The sequence below is a fragment of the Melanerpes formicivorus genome, unplaced genomic scaffold, assembly GCF_026170545.1.
Source record: "Melanerpes formicivorus ecotype bairdi unplaced genomic scaffold, bMelFor1.0.p_v2 SCAF_3, whole genome shotgun sequence".
Lineage (NCBI taxonomy): Eukaryota > Metazoa > Chordata > Aves > Piciformes > Picidae > Melanerpes > Melanerpes formicivorus.
In genome coordinates this window covers 41,683,514-41,697,066 of record NW_027142355.1, presented here as the reverse complement: position 1 = coordinate 41,697,066, position 13,553 = coordinate 41,683,514, and the positions used below count along the sequence as shown (strand labels likewise).

The 13,553-nt window shown below is 45.4% G+C and overlaps 1 protein-coding gene across 2 annotated transcripts in view; it reads left to right on the top strand.

The window, feature by feature from the left end:
- The window catches only part of PARVG (parvin gamma), a 31,147-nt gene extending 20,275 nt beyond the window's left edge, over positions 1-10,872 (top strand). For both annotated transcript variants that reach the window (XM_068170704.1, XM_068170705.1), the window contains exons 12-14: positions 2,130-2,231; positions 6,201-6,273; positions 7,890-10,872. In XM_068170704.1, coding sequence (XP_068026805.1) covers positions 2,130-2,231; positions 6,201-6,273; positions 7,890-7,969 — 255 coding nt within the window. In that variant the 3' untranslated portion in view covers positions 7,970-10,872. The remainder of the gene's footprint in view (positions 1-2,129; positions 2,232-6,200; positions 6,274-7,889) is intronic.
- Positions 10,873-13,553: the final 2,681 nt, after the last annotated feature.

Here is a 13,553-nt window from a genome sequence, read left to right as displayed (position 1 = left end):
GATTGGGGCCAAGTATGGTCCTGGTTTTCCCTTTCTCCTGCTTGTTAGAATAGAATAGAATAGAATAGACCAGACCAGGTTGGAAGAGACCTTCAAGATCATCGCGTCCAACCTATCAGCCAATCCAACCCACCTAAACAACTAACCCATGGCACCAAGCACCCCATCAAGTCTCCTCCTGAACACCTCCAGTGCTGGTGACTCCACCACCTCCCCAGGCAGCCCATTCCAATGGGCAATCACTCTCTCTGTATAGAACTTCTTCCTAACCTCCAGCATAAACCTCCCCTGGCGCAGCCTGAGACTGTGTCCTCTTGTTCTGGTGCTGGCTGCCTGGGAGAAGAGGCCAACCTCTGCCTGTCTACATCATCCTTTTAGGTAGTTGTAGAGAGCAATAAGGTCACCCCTGAGTCTCCTCCTCTCCAGGCCTTTAAGCAACCCCAGCTCCTTCAGCCTCTCCTCATAGGGCTTGTGTTCCAAGCCCCTCACCAACTTTGTTGCCCTTCTCTGGACTCATTCCATCAAGTTAGCTATTAGCAATTAACTATTCCTGGCCACAGTTAACTGTTCCTAGCAGAAGACATCAAGGCTGAAAGGCCCATCCAGGAACATTTGTGCAACTGGAAAGCTCACTCCCATGCTTCACACCTTTTGGTAGGGTTTGCAGCCTCACCTACAACTGAGTGTGCATTTTACCCCAGGTAATTATGCTTGTCATTGCAATTTTATACAGTGACCAGTCCTACTGCAGAACTGGGCTGCTAGTGTGTGTGGTGTCAGACCTGCAGCAACACATCTTAATTAGCATCCCTGTTAAGAGATGATTCCAGCTGCCCCTAGTGCTCTGATCCTTGAGACCTGGCTAGAATGTAAGGGGATTAATCTCTTCCTTCATTTACCCTTCACTTCATGCAACAGGTATCAGATTAGTCTCTGACTTTGTATTGACTGCTGCCCTCATAATGCTACAGGAAGTAATTTTCAGAGCCTGCCCACCTCCTTTGGATGCTCGTTCCACTGGGATAGAAATAAAGATGTTTCATAGTTTCATAGTTTCATTCAGGGTTGGAAGGGACCACAAGGATCATCTAGTTCCAACCCCCCTGCCACGGGCAGGGACACCCCACACTAGATCAGGCTGGCCAGAGCCTCATCCAGCCTGCTCTTAAACACCCCCAGGAACGGGGCCTCGACCACCTCCCTGGACAACCCATTCCAGGGTTTCACCACTATAGTTCTGACAATTCAACCAAAGGCCAAGTTGACTGCTGGTGCTTAGAGATTTATAATTCTGGATTTGCTTCATGGTGGGAAGGTCAAATTTTCATTATATTTCAAAGTTCCAAAATCCTCTGGATGCTGAGCTCCTTTAGTGCTCATGAAATTGCACAAGAAGCTCTTCTTATTAGGCACCTCAAGATCACCTCCCTGGGCATCAGTGAAGAGAGGCACCAGGCTCTCCTCCATCATCCTCCTCCACTGCCAGTGTCTGTGGGGAGAGTGGACAGCTGCTTGCATGGAGCCAGGGAACTGCAACATCCTTCCCACACCTCTCTCAAGGGTGAATGAGTGGTGGGAAATGAGCCTGGGGACATCCCTTGTGCCTTTTTAGTCCGTGCCTCTGCAAACCTGCACACAGAAATGAGCCCACTGCTCTCGCTTTGCTCCAGGCATTCAAAACCTCTGTGCTGTGACAGTCCCTGTGATTTATGCTGGGAGGATGAAAAGCAGAGCTGTGCTCCAGTGCTCTTCTAGGTTTCACCAGTTGGCAGCTGAGAGAAAGGAAGTTCTGCAAGTGTTTTGTCATAAATCTCAGGCATTAGGCACAACTCTCTTTTATTCATAGGCATGTGTTTGCTGTTTGTGGTCGTCTGAAGTTTCTTCCTATCTGCAGCTGTGTGCTTTAATAGCTGTCCTTTCACGAGGCCATATTTTCTCTAACATGAACTTGGGAGTCCTGTGTAATTAAATACAGAGTTCACTGTAAAAAAAGTTTGAGGGACTTGAGTCATTGGGCTGTCTGCTTGCCAGAGTGCCACTAAAGTTCTTTTATCACTAGAATAGCATTTCTTGGAGTATCTCACTGAAAGCCAACATCATAAATAATACACAGATTGTTCTTCCTCTAGTTTGCAGATGGTGTTATCTTACTTCTGTTAATTGGACAACTGGAGGGTTACTTTCTGAATTTAAGGGATTTCTTCCTGACTCCAGCCAGCACTGTGGAGATGGTAGGTTGTTGTTTAATTGCTTTGAGCTTGAGGCTTCCAACGTCTTCCATATGCCAGTGAAGAGCTCTGCCTCTTGCTTTAACTGCTGCTGTGTATGAAGTCAGCCATGTGTGTGCACGGTGTTTACAGGGTAGTGGTTTGGGGCAGTACAAATGCAGGTACTTGATGTTAAAATATCCTGGAACAGGTTGGTGTCGTCTTCAAATGTGTTCCCTCAAGGGAGGCAAGCTATTATTGCTTGCATTTATTTGACAGATACGTGCCTCTGAAGCCTTCTAGTGAAATGCAGAGGCTCTGTGTGATGAGGAATCAATATGCAATCTCTTACAAGGCTGTCCTGCAAGCCACATTTTTAAGTGGCTGACACCTCTTACACAGCAGAACTGGATCCCTATCGGTTTCCTTATGCTGTCCTAAAAATATACCTCCATCAAGACATGACCAGGACGTTTTGAAGACTCCTTCTGTGCTCAGGAGGCTCTTGAGAATTTGCATCTTTCCCTTCCCTAAGGCTGTAATCTACACATCCAGACTTACTTGGCTCCTTTATTTCAACCTCTGCCAGGCAGATTTCATCTGTTCTTCAAAAGGAAAAGGTAGCATCAGCCCCGAGGTAGTGCATGCTGGGCTGCCTGTGTAAATGCCTCCTCCACAGATCTAAGACATTGAAATATTTTAGCTATTTTCAAATTCTCCCTGGCATGGGTAGGGAGTTTTCATTTGGGTCAGCTGCAGCTGTGGCTACATTTCACCTTCAGATTTTTGAAGGTAAAAAGTGGCAGGTTTTTGTTTGGTGGCTGTTTTCCCTTTCCCCCTTTCCCCCTTTCCCCCTTTCCCCCTTTCCCCCTTTCCCCCTTTCCCCCTTTCCCCCTTTCCCCCTTTCCCCCTTTCCCCCTTTCCCCCTTTCCCCCTTTCCCCCTTTCCCCCTTTCCCCCTTCCCCCCTTCCCCCCTTCCCCCCTTCCCCCCTTCCCCCCTTCCCCCCTTCCCCCCTTTCCCTTCCCTACAGGTGAAGCTTTCATTTCATTCCCAACCTCCCTGCAGCTAATCTCCTAACCTCCCTGGACAACATTTCTTTGTAATGAAAATTCTCTCAGCTGCCATGCTAATTACTAGATGCTCTTGTGGAGCTTTTCATCCACCCAAACTATCACAATCACAATTGTCTGAGATGTGGGTTCAAGTCTTGTCAAAAGTTCTCTGCTGTCACTTGATGACCCTTTAAGGTATTAGGAGAATTCAGAGTCCCAATCTAGGAACAAGGGAAATATATTTTGAAGGGTTGAATCAAACAAAATCAAAGCATTTCCTATGAATTGTTTTTCTTGCCTTTCTCCTTCTCCCCTCAGTTTTAAAATTGTTTGCTCTGGTCCATTGACTTGGAAATGAATGTTCAATATTTCCATTGTGTTTATTCAGAGGAAGTGTTTGGGTTTTTTTTAATGTAAAATTTGATAGACAACCTTTACCTTTTTGCACCAGCCCTGTTCAAGGCTCACAGATCACTTGAAGAAATTATTGCCCCTACAGTTCAGGTACAAATCAGAGCTCAGACTTTCCACTTCTTACCCTGTACATGCTGGTCACTGGCCTCAGAGAAGGATATAATGGGTTTGGAGCCTGGTTCAGTGCAGTTCCCTGCATCCTAGTAATTTCATCTTAGCAAGGTTGCTTCCAAGTGCTGGACTGACTGTTGGGGAGTTTGCCAAAGTGGTATTTACCATTTGTTTCTCCTGTGATACTCATCTCAAGATGAAAAGTGGGATGACAATGCAACCTGAAATATTGAGTCACCCTAGTTTGACTGTCATTTGTACATAAAATATGTCTTCCAGTTCCCCTGTGCTTTCTAACTCCCTGTCACTTTAGACATTAATTGGTATAATAAAGCATAAGAACACAGTCTGTGAGGCATGTTATTATTTGTGTTATGGAAAGGGTGCTGTTAGGATCAGTGTGTTGCATCAACTTTCATTGATGCTGAAACCCGGTGTGTCAGAGCTGGTACACAGACTTAATGAAGCACAAGGAGAGGAAGTTGGGATGGAAACAGTGACACTGAAGTGGAAATAGGAACAAGAAATAGAGAGGGCAGGAGTCTGCGTTAGAGGAGCACCGGGGGTGAGTAAAGCAGGAGCAGAAGTTTGGGATGTGACCCACCCAGCAGCTCAAGGTGACAGCACTGCATATGGATGGGTTGACAAGTAACTGTAAAGAAAGCCCCGCTGTGGGCACTCATGTTGAGAAGGACATGTACTTTGAGACAAGGAATGTAGTCACCAAATAGATCAAGCTGAAATTAGAGGTGAACTTTGTGCAGACAGGAGATGAAAAATATGGAGGGTCCTTGGTAGATTTGTATGAGCTTAAGGTCTCCTGGCTGCCAAAGGAAGAAAACAAGCCTGAATCCAAACTGTCAGTCTCAGTTAATCATAAACCAGAGAACTAGGTAAAAGATGAACCTGTTGCTTTACTTTGGAGCACACAGCTCTTGCTTAGCTTACCTATGGAGGATTCCTGTGCTTACTGTCAGAAGACAACAGGGGATAGCGTGGCAGCAGTTCTGATGTACCTCTGAAAGCATAAATTGCTCAGTAGCCAAAGGAATGCATGAAGAGACAATCTGAAGTTTGTCTAGACCTAGTCACTTCATTGGAGGAAGGGAGATTGCTAATTGCTAGCCAAGTAAACCACTACCCTTCTGCTGTTAGAAGCTAATAATGACATCACAGAAGAGTGTCATTGAAAGGGACCTCTAAAGATCATAGAATCATAGATCATCTAGTTCCACTCCCCTGCTAGAGCAGGATCACCTAGAGTAAACCATCCAGGAATTCATCCAGGTGGGTTTGGGATGCCTGCAGGGATGGAGACTACAGCCCCTCTGGCAGCCTGTTCCATTGCTCTACCACCCTCAAATAATGTGTAACTACAGCATATGTGTGTGGTACTGCTTTGATGTGGGGAATGTAGAGAGAAACAGTGAGGAAAAATCAGAAAAAAGCCCCAGCCCTTCAGCCTTCATTCATACATGTGTGCTTAATTTAGCAGCAGTAATATAGCCTGGGGGGAAAAGGCTCCTGGGAGACCTTATAGTGCTCTTCCAGTACCGGGAGGGGGCCCACAAGAAAGCCAGGGAGGGACTTTTAACAAGGGCTTGTAGGACAAGAGGGAATGGATTGAAGCTTGAGGAGGGCAGATTTAGACTAGATATTAGGAAGAAATTCTTTATGGTGAGGATGGTGAGACACTGGAACAGGTTGCCCAAGGATGCACCCTCCCTGGAGGTACTTAAGACCAGGTTGGATGAGGCCTTGAGCGATCTGGTCTAGTGGAAGCTGTTCCTGCCAATGCTGGGGGAGTCGGACCTCGAGGATCTTTAAGATCCCTCCCAACCCAAACCATTCTGTGAATATTAAAGGTATTATCACTTCTGTTATTGTCTACAAACATTTTTGTGTGTTAAAGCATGAAATTCCAGCTCCCAAGTAGAGCTGATTGAAAGGTTTCTGATCTTTGCAATTCTGAATTAAATAGAGAGAACTTTTCCCGTTTGTGTTTTGGTTTGTTTGGGGTTTTTTAATGGGTTCCAAATGTGGTGAGCAAATATGGAAACAAATTCCTTGCATCTATTAGATCCAGTTATGAGTCCAGCCTGTTTTCCCTGTGGAAACCTCTATTACCACAAGACTTTCACATGCAAGGTCTGGTTTTAAATACATGGATTCTTCTGCTCACCTCATGGGAGAGGTGGTGTTGGGAGATGGAGTTTTTTGCATCCAATTTTATATGATAATTGGTAGAAATTCTGAAAAGCACTCCATCAAGACTGAGGAGAGGAATATGAGTATATGTTATATGAATCAGTATCTTCAGCCACTAGAGAAATACTTTGCAACATCTTCAGGCCACTGTACTGTTGGGTGAAAAATATATCCTGCTGTATTGCTCAATCTCTCTCTCATCAACAGCTTCACAACGTTAACCTTGCATTGGACTTGCTGGCAGATGGAGGTCTTCTGGACTTCCCTGTGAACTCTGAAGGTGAGTCATGACATGAAACTTGTCTGGAATAGAATGGCTAACATCCTGGCTTAGCAAATAGTGGAGTAATTCAAGTAGGCTCTGCAGTGTGACAGTGACACGTTTAATAACACAGTTGCCTTATAGCTGCTCAGTTAGAATGAACAGTGACAAAGCTGAGAATTATTTTCAGCAACGTTTCTATGCTGCAAGTGTTGTATTGTTATAATCTTAGCCACTTTACAATAAACTTCAGCTTTATAAGTAGTTGGTATTTGTTAAAGATTTCAAACAGTGGCGACTCCAGGAGAACTTCCAGCAGCTGAACTGGAAGGAAAGCTGTTCCCCTATCTCATAAACAGTTTTAACACTTTAAGACCAAGGTTGTTTAGTGTGGGAAGACATCTTGCAGAATGTGTTCTGAAAAGCAGAAGCACTGCAACCCAGAAGAGTTGGTGGGTCAGTGTCCTGAATGTAAACTATAGAGTTTTGAAGTTGCTCTTCTGCCTCCTTCAGACCTGAGAGCTGAACGTTGATCTCCTGCACCCAAGCGAATGCTCTCCTTGCCGAGTCAATGTACATTCGTGTTCCTCTCTTGCATGTGTTTAGTCCATAACCCATGGCATCATATGAGAGGCAAGGACACAGTTTAGGACTTTGGTTTTTCTTTGTTTTCTTTTTCTACCGAGGCTTTGATGATGTTGGCACGATGGGCATGCACGAGCTGTGGGGTGTTGCCATGCTACACAGAGCTAGAAGCTTGGGAAGCTAGTTATGCTCACTTTGAAAAGAATAATCTCCGTGCTGAGAGCCACCTTTTGTAAGAAAGGAGTTAAAACCATTCTGTCTCTCCTTTCCTCTGGCTATTCTGCACTGCCTCAGACACAGAGCTGATCAGTGTAGGGAATATTGGTGCCAGCATCCACAGGTCCTTTAGGTTCACCAGGATAATCCTCAGATAGTGATTGAATTCAGTATGATTTAGGGGCACTAAACACAGCTACACTATTTAGAGAGTTCAAGGATCTAATTTACTACTACTTAATTGGTAGTCTTTCTTGCAGTGATTTACAGCACTGTAAGAACAACAGTAAACCTTCTAAATCAGTTAGCCTCTCTTATTGCAGTTATTAAATACAAGGGCAGTTTGTTTAGCCAAGAGCACAGAAGCTAAAACCTGAATGAAAAAAAGCCCCAAGCCAAAGAAATGAAAAGCATCCAAGAGCAGCATGATGCACTGGAAACATTACAACAGCCACCACCAAAAGAATTAAAAACATAATAAAAGTGAGTAATTTCCAACATGATTCCTGCCACAGAAGAACCATTACAAAGTAAATCTGTAATAGACCTATCAACTGATCTGATCTGTTCCCTGCTAGTGCATAGTTATTTCTTGCTATGTGTTATGTATCCAGACTCCCAGCAAGCACCCATTTCCCCCCTTTTCCTTAATTTAATAAGCACATAATTTACTAGCTCTGTAGTTGCTGTGTTGCTTCTTGTTAGACTGTCTAAGTTCACCTTGTAACTGGGGAAGGAGGTGGGGGATTGTCTTTGGCAGCTGCAGTGTCTTTCTGTTCCAGTGATTGCTCACCCTTCCTGTCTGCTTTTGTTGTTTCTTCTGGGTCTTACAGATATTGTGAAGGGAGACCTGAAGTCTACCATGCGGATCCTCTACTGCTTGTATTCCAAATACAAGACCAAAGAAACATGAAGAGCAAGGCAGAGATCCTGGGCCTGGTTTTATTTTGGTTTTGCCTCTTATTTTTAATTTTATATGTTTTTGTTTAAATGATGCTCTGACTTTTCAGTTTCCAGCTGTTTGCCACTGTTTGTGTGCACAAACTGGTTTGACACTTGCTGTGTTCCGTGCTGTATACAAGTATGTATCCCTGTGAAATTTCACATGCACCACCTGAGTCACACAGTGTACTGTGTCATTCTGTGGCTGGAGCTCTTGCTCCAGCTCTGTCTCTTGTTCTCTCTGAGCCTCCCTAATGCTGCAGTGAAGTACAATGCTTTTTTTCATCTGCACTGTGGATTATTTGCTTCTGGAGATTAAGTTGGAAGCTGCTTTTGCAACCACTCCACTTCCCTGCTTCTGATTCACACTGGAAACTAGAGAGGTGAAGGACCCACCACAGCACCTTTGGGAAGATTGTGGACATGCTTGAAGGTCAAGTTCAAAACCTTTTGGGCACAGTGGCCAGCTGTTGTCATGCAAGCATATGTGGACTGGTCATCAAATGAATAGATAACTGAAATGGAACCTGAGCTTATCAGCTGTTTGTTAGAAGTTTCACAAGTTGCCTGCTCAGCTGTGGAAAAGGGATCCAGAATAACAATGCTGATGTGAGACTGTGCAGTAGTAGAGGACTCTCCTGCATAGCCATGGGAAGTTGCTGTTATTTCCTTGCTAAGCTAATGCCAAACTATGGCCAGCTTCAGCCTGTTCAGCTCTAGTATAATGTCTGTCTGATAAGAATGGTGATTCCTGTGTCAAGCATGTTGTAAGAGTAACTAACACTGCTGTGCTTTCTCTCTGGTAAGAGGTAGGTAGATCCTGACTTCTGCAGCTGGTAGTAGAGGCCATCATGGGCAGCAGTAGTGAAACTCTCAGCTTCTGTCACTTCTGACAGCATGCTTGTGCTATGGGGACTCTCAAAAGCCTCTAAGACTTCTTGCTGAATTTGTCTGACAACTGTCCCAGGCAGCCCAGCAACTCCCTCTGGATGTGGTGAGGCTAGCTGCACTTTATGTAAGCTGTCACTCTTGGTCTTTCACAGGGGTTTAAAATCAGAATGCCTTCAAAGCCTCCACTTGACCTGAGAACTCTGTCATCTTTGTGTTGCAGAAAGCTTGAGATGTCATTTTTAGAAGAGATGTTTTAAAATATTTTGCCTTTTTTTTTGAGTCCTGTACCTGGGAAGGAATAACACCATGCACCAGTATGGGTCAGGGGTTGACCTGCTGGAGAGCAGCTCCCTGAAGAAGGACCTTGGAATCCTGGTGTCCATGGGACGGCAATGTGCCTGTGTGGTCATAAAGGCTAGTAGTATCCTGGGGTGCATTCAGAGGAGTGTGTCTAGCGGGCTGTGAGAAGTTCTTCTCTCCTTCTGCTCTGGTGAGACCGGGTCTGGAGTATTATGTCCAGTCTTGGGCTCCCCAGCTCAAAGAGGGACAGGAAAACACTAGAGAGAGGCCAGCATAGGCCTATGAGGATGATAATGGCAATAGAACATCTCTTGTATGAGGAAAGGCTGAGAGACCTGGGACAACTGAGAGGGGATTGTATTAGTGTTTACAAATGTGAAGGGTGGGTGTCAAGAAGAAGGTGCTAGTCTTCTTTTCAGTGGTGCCCTGTGATAGGACAAGGGGTAACAGGCACAAACTGAAACACAGGAAGTTCCACCTCAGCATAAGGAAAAAGTTCTTTACTGTCAGGGTGATGGAGCACTGGAACAGGCTGCCCAGAGAAGCTTTGGATTATACTTCTCTGGTGGTTTGCAAAACCTGCCTGGATGTGTTCCTGTTTGGCTTGCCCTAAGTGATCCTGTGGATTGTACTAGATGATCTCCAAAGGTCCCTTCCAACCCCTAGCATTCTGTGATTCTATGACTTAACTTTCTGTCATCAGTGACTTCAACATTTGGTCTCCAGTCTGATCTGTGTGCCATGCTCTGTTTCCAAGAGAGAACATGGAGTCTGTTTATCTTTTACATAACCAGCACATGGTGCAAGAAGTTCTGAGGCAGAGAAGAGTCCTACTGCTGCTCCTGTTGTTTCCTTTGTCTCAAAAACACGTGGTGCAGAGTCTACAGGCAACAGCTGGGATGTGGAACAGGGCTGAAGTGTTTCTAGCTCCTGCTTGCTATCATCTTTCTCTTCTCCTGCCTTTCCAAATGACCCAGCCTTATGACTAGAAAGCTGTCTTTCCAGAGGTGGAATGGCAAGGACCTGTGTGGAGAGAAGTGTGGGTGGAAGGGGCAGAGTTACCACAACCACTCCCAGGCAAGTGGCAGATGCACAGAGGTTTTGTTGATGGGATCAAAGGACTGTCACAGGGACTGCCTGTGAAGCCTGGGAAAGCAAACTGGGAATCTGTCCCTGCTGTCAAACCCCACTTCTCAGGAGCTACCTCTTCTGGGATTACATTGCTGTCTTCTTTATGCCCATGTGTGGATACAGACCTCCAGCAAAGCTGGAACTTTGCTGCTGTGCCTCATTGGGAACTGGACAGATGGAAAAGGCTGGCAGCCCCCAAATGCACTTGACAGGTGGGAGCAGCACCTATGTGTTGGAGCCCATTCTGGATGACTATCCTTTTCTTTCCTCATTCCTTTTCCCCTTTTCTTCTTTTTCTATGGATTCTTTTCTGTTGCTTCTTGCAGGGAAATATCCTCTCAGTAGCTTCCAAAAGTCTCTTTGGCAATTAGGCTTTCAAACCATGAAAACAGCTGATTCAAATTCTTCCTCTCCATCAGACCAAAGGGCATGGGTGGTTTTCTGTCTGTGTGACCAGATCTTGCTGTTCTTCCTGTTTCAGGCTTCTGAAGTTTCCCCCCAGAATGAAAGCAATGGATATCTTTTTAAGCAAATTAAATACATTTGATTTTTTGTGGTGTTGTCAATTAATACCTTAACAAGCAATGGTTGAAAGTGTTACTTTTGGGCAAAGAAGGTAGTGTACATGAGCCCTGCTGCTTGCTGTGGGGATGGATGGGTTCCCTGTGCTACTTGAAGTTGTCTAGGATGGTGACAAGGTGAGCCAGGACACAGATCAGCTAGGGAGAAGTGAGTTTAGAGACTAGAATTAATGAAATCAAGTGGGGGGCAGTGTAGACTGGGAGGTCCCTGTACTCCTGGTGTCTCCATCAGTCAGTTGTAGGCTCTGGAAATGGAAAAAACCCTCACAACCAAGCATCTCTGTTTCTTTGGCATTTTGATTTGGACAAAGCACCTCAGGGCACCTTTGCTGTTGGCTTTTCCCTTTGGAGCCTCCAGATTTCTAAGCCTTCCCCCTCCATGTCATTCCATTACAACTGGAATTCCCTGAGCCATCCTGCTCTGGCTACTGGCAGGAATTGCAATCTTTAAGGACTTAGCCACAGATGTCCTTTCTCATGCTGTATTTACTAAATGTCACAAATATTGCCATCAGGTCAGTAAAATAACATGAGATAAATGTTAGAGGAACGAGAATGGCATCCTGGCTTGTACATGAAATGGGGTGGCAAGCAGGACCAGGGAGGTGAGTATCCCTCTTCACTGGTGAGGCCACACCTTGAGGGTTGTGTTCAGGTTTGGGCACCTTAGTTCACGGAAGATGTTTAGGTGCTGGAACATGCCCAGAGAGGAGCAACTAGGCTGGTGAAGGGCCTAGAGAACAAGTGTCACGAGGAGTGGCTGAGGGAACTGGAGTTGTTTAGTCCTGAAGAAAAGGAGGCTGAGGAGGAGACCTTCTTGCTCTCCACAGCTATCTGAAGGGAGGTTGGAGAGGGGTGGGTGTTGGTCTCTTCTCCCAGGTAACTAGTGATAGCACAAGAAGGAATGGCCTCAAGCTGTGCCAGGGAAGGTGTAGGCTGGCCATTCACTGAAAGGGTTGTCAGGCATTGGAACAGGCTGCCTAGGGAGGTGGTTGAGTCATCATCCCTGGAGGTGTTTTAGAGCTGTGTAGATGTGGTGCCTGGGGATAAGGTTTAGTGGCAGACTTGGGAGAGTAGGGCTAATGGTTGGAGGCAACAATCCTGAAGGTCTTTTCCAGCCTGAATGATTCTATGGAAAGGGAATGGCTTAGTCAAAACCAGATGAATCTTGTCTGTAGAACAGTGGCTGGATGTTTGGATGGGAACTAGCTACTTTTGGGTTCTAAAAGCTTGTTGTCCTGAAATGCTGGGGAACAGCAGTTCAGGTGTTGATGGTGTCCCCTGCACTTGTGTTCTGGGTGCCCATTTAGGGCTTGATTTCCTGTGGAGAGCTGCAGTCTGTGCTGGGCTTGTTCTCAAGCCATAGGAGCTCCATGGCAGCTGTGTGGTTGTGTTTCTTTTGGGTGATGGAGGCAGACTCTAACTGTTGTGGGCACAACCCCAATGGAAAGTTGGAATCCATAGGCTGAAACGCCAGTGGTGCAATGCAAATGCGGTACTTTCCCCATCTCCTTCCACCTTGTCTGCACTCCATTCTGCTTTCTGCCTTTCTTTATTTTTCTGTCTATAACACACTTTTCCCAGTGGAGAAGCATTTTCCTTTAATGAAAACTGTGAAGCACCACATTCAGTTATCACTTCCATGCAAGGGCAGCCTACGTCTTAGGGACTGAAACTGAAGGGCCTGCTTTTGGTGTAATGTGTAGTGGGACGATGGGGTCTGGGTGGTTCCTGGGCTTGGATGTCTCTCAGGACCACCTGTCAGATCATGACAGCTCGACCCTAGGTGAGAGAACATAATGTGTTTTAAAGCCTGTAAATATTAACCAGAGTTTTAGGAACCAAAAGCCAGGAAAAATAAAATGTATAGGAGTGAAAAAAGCCTCAAGTTTCAAAGTAGCTCTGGTTGTGGATGATTTTGCAAGAAAGGCTGTTGGAAGCATATGATATGACCCTGAATGCATCTGAAGGAAGCAGTTCTGTTGTGAAATAGAATATAGTTTAGGCAGGTTGGACCACATTATGTGCTGATACTGTCATAATAATATAAAGAAGCTGGAGTGGCATCAGATCTATGTATTTTGTCAGGTTCCTCTACAGCCACACCAACTAAAATGACACAAAAATATGAGTCAGCCTCAATTTACAGAATCCTCCTAGCATCTGTCTTTGCCATGCATTCTTTCCCCTGCATATTTCAGTACTTTGGCATCCTGACTCCTTGTTCTCCCAGCCTCAATTTTCCTCCCTCTTGTGCCCCCTTTGTGACGCTGGCCCAGGTGGCCAAACAGCTGCCCTTCTGCAGTGCCAGCTCCTCCTCCCTGTGCTCAGAGCTGTTGGGCTGTCACTGAGAATCTTCTAGAGAAGTTATATTTGCAATGCAAAAAAGCTGTGAAAAAATCTGGAGACACCAGCTGGATACTGTGTGTAGAGGTTTAAAACGTTTCTCAGCAGTACGCCAGAAGAATTCCTTTCTCCTTCCTCCAACATACAAAAGGGGGAAAAAAAGAAGATAAAGTGCTGTTTTGAGTGACCCAGGATGTTAGGGATGCAGAAGTGTGTGCAGATCACAGTAATGAGGTAATTTGCTGTTCTTGTTTCACCTCGTGAGGCAAGGCAGGCAGGACACGGCTGTCTCCCTCTATGCAGACA